This window comes from Argentina silus (assembly GCF_951799395.1).
Source record: "Argentina silus genome assembly, chromosome: 9".
Lineage (NCBI taxonomy): Eukaryota > Metazoa > Chordata > Actinopteri > Argentiniformes > Argentinidae > Argentina > Argentina silus.
In genome coordinates, this window is record NC_139663.1 from 21176587 (window position 1) to 21189193 (window position 12607).

The 12607-nt window shown below is 46.6% G+C and overlaps 1 protein-coding gene across 1 annotated transcript in view; it reads right to left on the reverse strand.

Moving 5' to 3' along the window:
* Positions 1–10001: 10001 nt before the first annotated feature.
* stx1b (syntaxin 1B) overlaps positions 10002–12607 on the reverse strand; it is a gene marked incomplete at both ends in the record, with an annotated part of 52084 nt that continues 49478 nt past the window's right edge. The window contains 2 exons of the mRNA XM_083676226.1: positions 10002–10082; positions 10434–10544. Of these exons, the coding sequence (XP_083532352.1) occupies positions 10002–10082; positions 10434–10544 (192 nt within the window). The remainder of the gene's footprint in view (positions 10083–10433; positions 10545–12607) is intronic.

Sequence of the window (12607 nt, forward strand, 5' to 3'; positions counted from 1 at the left end):
GTACACACTATTGGGATAGGGGAGTGCACAAGTACACTGGGTGGAGAATAAGACTGTAGCCTAGATGTTGGTGCTGCTGGTAGAATAACATGATGGGCTGATAAACACTGTAATAGAAGAGAAAAGTGAAATGATACATTTGTAGCCAAAGAGAACAGAGATAACAGAGAGAGAGAGAGAGAGAACAGAGAGAGAGAGAGAGGGGGGGAGAGAGAGAGAGAGAGTGAACAGAGAGAGAGAGGGAGAGAGAGAGAGAGAGAGAGAGAAAACAGAGAGGGGGGGAGAGAGAGAGGGGGAGAGAGAGAACAGAGAGAGAGAGAACACAGAGAGAGAGAGAACAGAGAAAGAGAGAGAGGGAGAGAGAGAGAACAGAGAGAGAGAACAGAGAGAGGGAGAGAGAGAGAGAGAGAGGGAGAGAGAGAGAGAGAGAGAACAGAGAGACAGAGAGAGAACAGAGAACAGAGAGGAGAGACCAGAGCAATGAAGACACACCACGGGGAAGGTACACTGAACAATCCTTTTCTTTATTCATTTTTTGTTATCATTTCAATATGTCTGTCGGGGTTTTTTTTTTTAGTTTTTATTTTAAATTAAAATTTGACACACTTATAAAAGACAGCATCTGCATAGAGTTGTCATCTTAAAGATCCATGGAAAGAAGAAGGGGGGGAGAGAGAGAGAGAGAGAGAGAGGGGGAGAGGGGGGAGAGATAGCAAGGGGGTAGGGATGGGGAAATACTGGCACATCACACTAACTAAACAGAACAGCAAACAGCAGTACGAGAGAAAGGGAGAGAGAGGGACAGATTTTTTTTTACATTACGGTACGCACACATACACACACACAAAAGAAACAGGACACTAGTTGCATTTTTCCAGTCAAAGTTGCAGCAAACGATCCAACTGTCCTTTTTTTAAGGTTTGTTTTTCAATCTCTCTCAGAAAATATTTTTCTGGTTTTCATTGGGATCCCTCCCAACCTGGCCACCCCGTCCTCTGACCCTGGGGACCAGATGGAGTGTTCTCATCTGCCTCTGGTAGTTGTTGTTGTTGTTGTTGTTGTTGTTTATAAACACTGACTAACATCGATAAACCATCTCAGACTCCGGCTGAGGCTTCCAACGGTCCAGTGGTCATGTGATCACGAGCCCTGGCGTGATTCTGTCTCACCTCCTCTCCTCCGTGGTTAGAGAAAGCCCTTTGTCTTTGTATTGCACATATAAGGTGGATATTATAATTACTATGGTCACCAGCCAATCAGCTCTTGGCTGTTCAGTATGATCCACAGCTCGTCCAATGAGGACAGTCGGACCTGGGTCGTGTCTGGTTGGGACTAGGCTCTGGAGCCCCTGGGAAGGGGGACTGAGCTGGTTGTATCTGACTACTGTGTGGGTCCAGGAACCCTGTCCTGAATGGTACCCTGACCACTAATAAAGGCAGGCTCAGTCAGGAGAGGGACTTGATTGACTACTGTATGGGTCCAGGAACCCTGTCCTGAATGGTACCTTGACCACTAATAAAGGCAGGCTCAGTCAGGAGAGGGACTTGATTGACTACTGTATGGGTCCAGGAACCCTGTCCTGAATGGTACCTTGACCACTAATAAAGGCAGGCTCAGTCAGGAGAGGGACTTGATTGACTACTGTGTGGGTCCAGGAACCCTGTCCTGAATGGTACCCTGACCACTAATAAAGGCAGGCTCAGTCAGGAGAGGGACTTGATTGGGGACGATGAACAAGTGACAAGGTGACACTGTCATCATACAGGACTATCGCCTGTCGTGAACGGGCTGGTTTGGCTGGCTGGCTGGCTGGCTGGCTGGCTGGCTGGCTGGCTGGCTGGTTGGCTGGCTGGCTGGCTAATAATCAGACATAATACGTGTTTCAATATTCACACTAGCCTACCAGTGGGAATGAAGCAGTGTGTTGTTCACCATGCACTCCACATAGCATGCTAAAGTGGATACAGGAACCTAGCCACGGAGAGAGAGAGAGAGAGAGAAAGAGAAAGAGAGAGAGAGAAAGAGAGTTAGTGTTGGGTTTTGGCCTGGTAGCAGGACAGTGACGTGGATGGAGACAGAGGGGTGTGGCCTGGGCGTGGCCTGGGTGTGGCCTGGGTGTGTTTGGCGTGTGGCTTGGGCGCGGCTTTCTTGACTACTGATGGAGGGAAGCACTTTTCCTCAGAGGCGCGACCTCTGACCCTAAAGAGACTGGTATCTGACCTCTGACCCTAAAGAGACTGGTATCTGACCTCTGAACCTAAAGAGACTGGTATCTGACCTCTGAACCTAAAGAGACTGGTATCTGACCTCTGACCCTAAAGAGTCTGGTAGCTGAGACCCCACTACCCTCTCTGACTGCTTAACACACTCTCCCAAGTCAACATGGATGAACTAATAGGACGCGGACAGACAAACGTCAGTCCAGAGAGGAGGAGGAGGGGGGTGGGCGGGTAGGATGGGGGTGGGTAGGGTGGGAGGGCAGGGGCGGGCTAGGGCAGAGGGTAGGGGTAGAAGGGGGGTGGGGAGGGTGGGGGGGCAGAGGGCGGGTGGGGAGGGCAGAGATCGAACCACTTGACAACTTTGACAGGAACAGGTTTCTCAGTAGTTTTATACATGGACATGCAAGTCTGTTTTTCTCTCTTTGAACTTATTTACAATAATTACAAGACACAAAGATCCAGTTCAGTTTGACAAAATTGCGAGCATTCAAATATTCAATATTACTACTATTATTATGTTAACATACCTCCTTTATTTCTTTAAACCATTGCTATTATATAATCAACTCACGTTTTTATTACGTTTTAGTATTTGATCATTTTACGCCGCTTCCATTCTCCCTCGGGTTGCAAATATTACTGCATTTTCTTTTCATTTATAATAATATATCTATTATCTTGTCATTTCTTCCTGTCACCCAACTGTTATGACCATATTAGGTCATCATTCGGAGTTCAAGATTCCAACCCCGGTCCTAACCCCGCCCACCCCCCTCCCGATGTCAACACTGATACAGGGGAACACTGTCTGAGGCTCCTGAACAGCAAAAAAAAAAACAACAAACAAAAAAAAACAAAAAAAAAAAGTTTTCCTCGTGGCTAATGACATGATATGTCTCACATTTAGAAGCCACGTTAACGAGCAGCAACTCCCGACAGTGCTGGGGTTGGTTGGTTATTGAAATCATTTCAACACTGGGGAAAACTCATCTACGACAGCAGTTTGAATATCGACGTCAGATGGTGGGACACCACTGTAGGGTAATGGTGGCCGTGACATCTGAGCCCAACCTCTCTCTGATGTCCATAGCAAAGCACAGGTGTAGGAGGTTCTGGGACCCCCCCCCCCATACGAGCAGGGGGACCCCCGATATGAACAATAATAATACAGATACTAGACGGTGATTTAATAAAGAGAGCTGCGGTCTCCCTTGTCGTCCGGACTTTCAAGTTGACCAACCCGCTGCCTTCGCAAGACTATGAGAGAGCTGATTGGTTATATTGGTTGACGGCAGCCATATTCAAACCCCACCCAGAGGAGGTTCTCCCTTCCCATTGGCTGTCCTGCCCAGGCTGTGTGCGGTAGTCGACCAATGACAGAAGCTAGATGGTAGCAGAGTCGTGTACAGCGTGTAGTCTACCCACACCTCTGGATGTCAACGTTGTCACAGTCAGCTATTCGTCCTCCAGTCAGTTACAGAATGCTTTCTCTATGCTTCCCTCTGCTGACTGCTTGCTGTCGTCTCTCTCTCCTCTCACACACACACACACACACACACACGCACGCACACACACACACGCACACACGCACACACACACACACACACACAACCACTAGCTAGCTAGCTAAACGCTGAATCTCTTCATTTCAAAACAAACACAGGAATTAAAAACATCAATAACTTTGGTTCATCCAGGTCAGTGCCCTTATATTCACCAAAGTTGGTCTGGACAGTGCCATATACAGAGATATATATGTGTGTGTATATGTGTGTCTATATGTATCTGTATATATGGCCTGGGTCCTGGGTCCACTCCGTTCAGGTGTGTTGCCAGCAGAGAGAAAACAAAGCGAAGTGAGAGTGGAATCGTTGGTCTCAAAGTCCAGCATAACTTGACGGGGCCATAGTGTGCATTTATACAGGTGTTTAGACTATACAGGAATATAGATAATAATAATAATAATAATAATAATAATAATAATAATAATAATAATAATACAAAAATACAAATAATAAAGATAAAAATAATAATAAAAATAACTGTCATCTCCATTGGACTCAAGTGTCAGAGGAGCATTGTCTTGTCTAATGTGTTACCTAATGAGAAATGCATCTGTTGTTGCTGTTTCACCCACAAAGTCTACCAACTACAGATAATAAAGGGACAATACGCAAAGTCTATTCAACGAGTCACCTCAAAGTCTGGATCGATTGGTTGACAGAACGACATGCAATGATCTAGGAGGGGGTAGCTAGATAATCTTGGTAATAACTCTGGATATTATAACAGTGTAACGACACTGTCATCGTCATCATCATCATAAGCGTTTCTGTAAACTTGACTTGCTTTGTGCTCTTTAATCAGGAGAGACTGAGAACACAGGGGGACAAAATGCTTTGGTTTGAATTTGATAATAAATATATAATAAATATGAATAATCTATTTGTTCTGTTTTGTTTTTTTAAAACACAAAACCTAAACCCATGGACCTGCGAAGGCTGCCCTCGTGCCTGGTCGCCTGTTCAGAGTGGTGATGCAGCAAGCACACACACACCCCTACTGTACACTAACAAACATTCATGCACACACACACACACACACACACACACACACACACACACACACACCTCTACTGTACACGAACAAACATTCATGCACACACACACACACACACCCCTACTGTACACTAACAAACATTCATGCACACACACACACACCTACTGTACACTGACAAACATTCATGCACACACACACACACACACACACACACACACACACACACACACACACACGTAATACACACACGCGCACCATCTTATACTGGGGGGGGGGACGGCATGCGCGCGAGGCCAGGGAGCTCACACAGGTTGCTGTCGCACCTTTTTTCACTAAAGACTCACGATTAGACGTTTCCTCACAACGACGCACACGTACACACGCCACCATAGAAGCACAACGAGCATTATGGGTAGATGATGTCATAGGAGAGGATGTCATAGGAGAGGAGAGGGCATGGAGAGCAGAAGGGGGGTGGGGGGATGAAATGTATAAGAATGATGGGTGGGCGGGGTTAGGATGGGGGACGGGGGATGGGGGATGGGGGATGGGGGGGCATGTTGCACCAAACAGCATCCAGAGGTTTACAAACACTCTTACATATAGATTAGATAGATAACCCCCCGCCCCCCCGCGTCTAGACGGATGCACGCACCACTGGGTACTACGGTGTCCCAGAGGAGTCATAACACACAGCAGTAACTGACGACAGCTAGCTAGAACCCTCTCACCCCGTTCCCCAGTGAGTAAATAGAAATAGAACCGATCGATCAATTGATAACAAATAAAACAGAGAAGGTGATATAGAAGGTGATATAGACGGGGTTTGACAGTGTTTGTCTTCTTCAGAAGTGTAAAGTGCACACACGATCGAGAGCAAGAAAATCACCATGCAAACTGACAAAGCCGAAAGTTGCATGCCTTACAAAGAATAAGGGCTCCCTAGCCGTATTCCTTTTATATAAAACAATAACGACATCAATTACAACCCCATTTTTCATTTCAAACTGTACATGTAAGTGGTTGGACACACTAAATACACGGAAGCTTTTTTTTATTTTTATTAAAGAAACATGCTGGCCAGTGCTGGGATGGCTTGAGGACGGCTGCAATCCTCGCAGATCTGTTGGTGAATGTCTGTTAAAAAGTTTAGGGCCACGTCTCCCCTTCATCCTTTCCCTATATGGGCCTGTCTCCATGCCGACGTCACCTTCGGAGGCTGCAGTGAGGCGCGGTTACCGTGACAACGCGGGGGACGGGGACGGGGACGGGGAACGGGACAGGAGGCAGGGACGTGGTTACCGTGACAACGCAGGGGACGGGGACGGGGACGGGCGGGGACACAGGAGAGCCCCTCCATAGAGACTGGCGTAGACATGGGTCTAACACGGAGACGGAGGAATCGTAAAGAACTGCGCCGAATACAGTGACAAGGGTTAGTTAGTCCTGAACTAAAATCATGTGTAAAATAGAGGCCCCTTCTTTTGGTTGTAAACTTGCGCTGTGTGTCTCAGTGGTGTTGCTAGCTGAGCCAGTGCCAGTCTGCTGGTGTTAGGATGAAAGGTAAGCATCACTAACTCCCATTCTGTAAGCACAAACTGGAGGCAACCTAAGGTCTCTGTCTCAAACCCTCAGCCTTTCCTTTCAGACTGCCTCCTATTTATTGCGAGTATGGCCACTAATGATGATGTCACAGGCCTTAGAACCTCACTGGAAGTTATTTTACTGGAAGTCAATAAAAGCCAATCAGCTGCTATTCTTTGTCAAAAGCTGTTTGAGAAGAGATATATGTTCACTCAGTTTTGTGAAAAGACTATGTTTTATGTACTTGTTTGATGTGTTTAGTACTAACATGTAAAAGTTATCTCTATAATAACTTGGTTCTGTTGGGGATTTCTTCAACAATCCACCTTTGGTTTCAAATTGAGCACAGTCACTTTTGGTACTGGATAATCTAATTCATATGCATATCAATACTCAATTACATCCTACGCTTATAGAAAACTGACTGACTTCCCTTTCAAATGTACAATATCAAGGACATATTCAACACGAAAACATCTGTCAACATTGTTTGGTTCCTTACAATTAGTACGTGTTACAGTCGACGTAGCAATTACAGACGAGAAAACACAGTTAGTTTACCTTGTGGTGGCTAGCGTAGTCTGGTTGGGCACCTGCCTCATAGCTATGCAGGTCTATATGAGCATAGACAGAAACCAAAAAGACTGTTTACAGACACTAGATAGATTCTAACACTAAAGCATAATCAGGTTATTCTATATAGCAGCAATACGCTTATTGCTTCAACGTTAGTGTTGCGTGCCTGACTCTCATACGCTGTGGTGATATGATAGGCCTCGACACAGTGGAGGCTGCTGGAGGTAGAAATCGGAGGACGGGCCCATTGCGATGCATGGAACGGAACGAGGAATGGTATCTGACCTCATTTCAACCGACGTATCTGTAGGTGCACACCATAGCGCACATGATGATCTCTGATAGCGTTCCTCATTCCGTTCCATGCATTACAATGGGCCCGTCCTCCGATTTCTACCTCCAGCAGCCCCAACCCCTGGTCTAGCCACAGTGGTACTGTATGAGGGTATCGTGGGTGGGGGTTAAGTGCAGATGGTCACCGGGGAAGGCTTCTCAGCCCCAGACACGCCGGGAGACGGCGAGGCCACCAAGGTGTCCTCAAACCGTCACAATGCCTCAACTCAACTACCTGACGCCCCCAACAACCTCGACGCCAGCCAATCAGGTTATGACACGTGACAACGTGACAACGTTGAACTCAGTTATTCGGGATATGAGCTATTCTTAATCTGTGACGCCGGAGATACGGGCATGGCCTCAACAGAGTGGAGGTGAGCTTTCTACCATGGCGCCGTATTGCGTGACAGGGTAGCGAGATCTGTCTTCTGCTTATAACTATGCTAAGCTAGGTGGCGACGTGTCTGTTCTTAGTCTGAAGCCACCGGTCGTCAGCGACCAGGATGTGCGTTCACAGAGCACGGCTGTCTCCTCTCACCTCGCCGGAATGTTCTGTCCTCATCACCAGGACCTCAGTATCAATGGAACGCAGTGGAGGCTGGTGGAGGTAGGAATCGGAGGACGGGCTCATTGTAATGCATGGTATCGTTCCTCATTCAGTTCCACGTATTACAATGAGCCCGTCCTCCAATTTCTACCTCCACCAGCCTCCCCTGATGGAATTTCAGCTAGGAGGAACCTCTCTATGGAATAACGCCCATGCAGCACCGGTAAACAGGTTGGAACGGTCTGGAGAAGACCTGGATGGACTATCATGTTCTACTCCGGAATGATATGGCGTTCTATTGGAACGTTCTAATTCTATGTGTGTCGGCTAATAGCTTCACAAGAGTGGCGCGCTAGATTCCATTCACAGCACCCGTTTGCTGACATCAAGTGTCTTAATGTGAAAATAATGGGAGATCAAAGGTTAAACCATATCCAAGGGTCCATGAAGGGGAGGCATGAGGCCAGACTAGTTACAGGGCACGTCATCACACACCACCACCACCACCACCACCACCACCACCACCCCACCACCACAGTAAAACTAAATAGAAACACACTAGAAGCACTTCCAAATAAGGACATGAGACTCCTACACCAGGGCTAGCCAGCGTTTCAAGTTTTGGAGATTTCCGTTGTTTAGTTTAGTTTAGTTTTCTTCTTCACTTTTTAATAATGTTCTTCGTTTTTAGAAAAATCTGTAGAACAGGCTTGATGGCTAAAAGTTGATCCCATCTCTCTTCCTTCCCCTCCCCTTCCTTCTTTCCTTCCTTCCTTCCTTCCTTATCTGGGTGTATCTGGCCTATGGGGCGTCTATATCTCAGATATCTTCACACATCTCTTGTCTGTTCCTGTTTGACTCCCGGGGAGAAGAACTCGATCTGGTCAGCTTTCCTTTGTCAAAACTGCATAGTTCGACCGTCATCTGTCTTCCCCCTCCCTCCCTCCCACCCCCCCTCCTCCCCCTAATCTGTCAGTCTGAGTTTGGTTTGTTGCTGCAGGCCTATTGGATTAACCCTAGAGAGACCGAGAGCGACCCCCCCCCCCCACGCCCCCGCTCTCCAGGCTCCAGCTGTGGTAATGAGAACAGGGGGGGCTAGGCTAGGCTAGGCTATGCTATGCCAGGCTAGGCTGAGGCTATGCTAGGCTAGGCTATGCTAGGCCAGGCCAGGCCAGGCCAGGCCAGGCTATGCTACGCTAGGCCAGGCTAGGCTGAGGCTATGCTAGGCTAGGCTACGCTAGGCCAGGCTAGGTTCAGGCAGGGAGGGGGTGTTGTAACGTGCCTCTGCAGTGATGCCCCTCCCCATTGGTAGATTCTATATCCTGGGACTCTGCCAAGCCCCGCCCCCATTGGTAGATTCTACTTCCTGTCAGCTTGGGCCTGTCCATGTCCATTCCTGCAACTCCATGGGTGTGTGTGCTTGTCAAGTTTATAAACTCTTTGTCTATTGGTCGAAATAAAGACATCTTGCAAAACGAATGCCAAACTATGGAGATTTGATTAGCCTATCAGCAGGTTACTCAGTCTACGACACGAATCTAACAGGTTGGTTTAACATGATTGACAGGAGTAATCAGCCTATGGGAAGTCCCTAAAGACAGTTTGTTCAACCAAAACCAAAGTCAGTCCATCTCTCCCAATGAAGTTAGCTATACCCATCCACCCATATACCCAAGTCCCTTCTACAGTTGTGTGCATTTAGCTCTAAGACGCTGTCAGTCTGTGTGAAGCTAACAAGCTAACGAGCATCACACCATTTAGCAGTCATCGGCACTGTCCTGGAGATCCCCAAAAAAGCAAGAAACCTTTTTTAAAAAATAAGAAAAAACAAAACAAATGAAAATGTTTTACGTCATATTTCTTTACAGGTAGCTACCCCCTGTGCTGTTTCTTATGTTCAATACATGTACGTTGTAAATATTATGTTTATTTGTAGCTTCTTTATGTATACGTTATTGTATTTTAGTCAGCTATAATGTAATGTCGTTTTAGATTTAGTTTTTTTTGTCTTTGTTTTTTCAACCCCACCCGACCCCTTTTAGAACGTTTTCCTTATCTCGTGTGATTGAATATTTTTCTCTCTGTGTATTTTTTTTCTCTGACGGTCGTCTGTCTGTCTGTCAGTCTTCGTTGTGGTCGTCGTCATGGCGTTGTGGTCGTCGTCATGGCGCTGGTGGTCTCTAGAAGCCCAGGGTTCCTCCGATGGTGGACGCCAAGACCACACCCAGGATGACACAGCAGATGATGATCATGATCTTCTTCTACAGGGGGACAAGATGGAGGCCGGAGTGGAGTTAGCAACGTGTACAGCGAGACAGTCGGGTGTGTGTGTGTGTGTGTGTGTGTGTGTGTGTGTGTGTCTGTGTGTATTATACGTGTGTATGTATGTGTGTCTGTGTGTGTCTGTGTGTGTGTGTGTGTGTGTGTGTCTGTGTGTGTGTGTGTGTGTGTGTGTGTGTGTGTGTGTGTGTGTGTGTCTGTGTGTGTGTGTGTGTGTCTGTGTGTGTCTGTGTGTGTGTGTGTGTGTGTCTGTGTGTGTGTGTGTGTGTGTGTGTGTGTGTGTGTGTGTCTGTGTGTGTCTGTGTGTGCCTGTGTGTGTGTGTGTGTCCTACCTTGCGAGCCTGGCTCTGGTATTTGACGGCCTTCTTGGTGTCAGACACGGCCCTCTCCACATAGTCCACTGAGTGTTCCACGTTGTACTCAATTCTGTCAATCATCTCCCCCTGTTAACACAGCAACCAGCCATGCAGTGTCAGGGAGGGAGACTGTGGAGGGAGACTGTGGAGGGAGACTGTGGAGCCACATAATGTCTCCTATCCTGTATCCTCCTATCCCAGTATCTCTTGTACTGGGCCATGGCCTGGGGAGCTGCATGTCTTACACCAGGGGAGGCTGGTGGATGTAGAAATCGGAGGACGGGGGGGTCATTGTAACACATGTGAATCCAACAAGTGTGTTTGACACCACTCCCCATTCCATTCCATGCATTACAAAGAGCCTGTCCTCTGATTTCTACCTCCACCAGCCTCCTCCAGTTTTTCACCATATTGAGCCACAGGATTTTAGCTGCCGTTGTTTTGTTGTTTTCACTTGCTCTGCGTTTGCAGTTTTAAAAATAAATCCACTATTTGTGATTTATTTTTTATTTTTTTCATCTCAGTCATTGTGTTAAGCCTTTTAAGTGGTTGGGCCGCCTCACCCCTGACCCCTGACCTCCAGCCCTCTAATCCCTCAACCCAGCGGTACTAATGCCCCAGTACACAGTGTACCAATATAGACGGCTTGACAAATCACATATTATTTTCATGTGCGTGCTCATTGCTGCCATGGGAGATGCATTAACACCACCATGACCTGTAGTTTACCCATAGTACAACATTGTCCTGTGAATTACCCATAATACAACATTGTCCTGTGATTCACCCAGAATGCAACATTGTCCTGTGACTGGGCCACTGGGGAAAAACTCAGAAAGTAGTTTTCTCCTATTGTAGTTTGGCAGAGTTAATCCCACGCCCTCCTCCCCCACGCCCCCCCCCCCCCCCACCCCCCCTCTCTCCTCCCACCCAGGATTTACAGTGCAGCAGCTAAACTTAGAAACCAATATTTCCCTCTTACCCTGAGGCCATTTCATAATTGAGGTGGGTTGTTGTGATGAGAAGTCTGGGCTCTTAGGTGGCTCACTACTGGCATAGTGGTGTATTAGAATAGTTCCATATAGCTTCCTGGTTAAACTTTCTGATTTACCCTATATTGATTTTTTATTGGACTAATATCCAGTTGCCTGGCAACATGCTCTGTTGAGAGGTTATAGAACACGGAACTCATAGAACACATTACTGATATTCTAGAATATTTTCTGGAATCTGGAATCATTTCAACATTGGACTATGAGTTAAATTACCATTGAGGAATCAAACGTTCTCCTTTATGTGATTCATTTGAGACTGTAAGTCGATGGTAATTGTGTTCATTTCCTCCCGCTAAGTAACTTGGAAGGAAACACATATTAATAACCTTTCAAATAGCCATTTGCCATTTCAACAGAGAACCAACCACTAGATTCAGCCTAGGCATGTACTAAGTGCCCTAATGAAATGTAATTCAACGTCAGTGATGATCTTTTCTGAATGGAGAGAGGGCTGCTGCTGCCCGCTGGTGTGGAATGGCGTTGCGGTGTATAGTGTGCATTTATCTTGACGACGATCCTGACTGAGATTCTACTCGGATCAAAACTCTGTCTGTTTTTGTGCGCCTGAATCAAATCACCATGGGAGCGTACCAGAGTTGCGGACATTCCTTTTTTCCTTTGATGCGTTCTTCTGTCCTGCTCCTGACGAATCGGATGTGCATACGTTGTGCTTTTTCATCCCCAGTCACTCGCAGTCTAAACTTAGAATCGCACCACTGTACGGCTCCCCAGCCCATTGAACACAATGACTCAGACAGGGATGTGAAGCCTCAACCCCAGGGTCAATGGCGGCAGAATAACAAATGACAAACCGGAGGAGGAGAAATCTCAGGCTCAATTGCAGGATAAATAAATGGAAAAATGTTTGTGACAAAAAAACCCTAAACATCACCATCTTTAATTACATCACCATTAACCCATCTTAAATGAACTGTGATGTCATTAATAACTGATAACTGTATGCAATTGTATTCAATCAATTAAATGAATAGATTAAAGCTGCAGAGCTTGACTACTGTTTACCTGGTTCTCCACAAACATAGCCATGTCAACCAACATGTTGTGCAGCTAACTAGTCTTTAACCAGTGTTTACC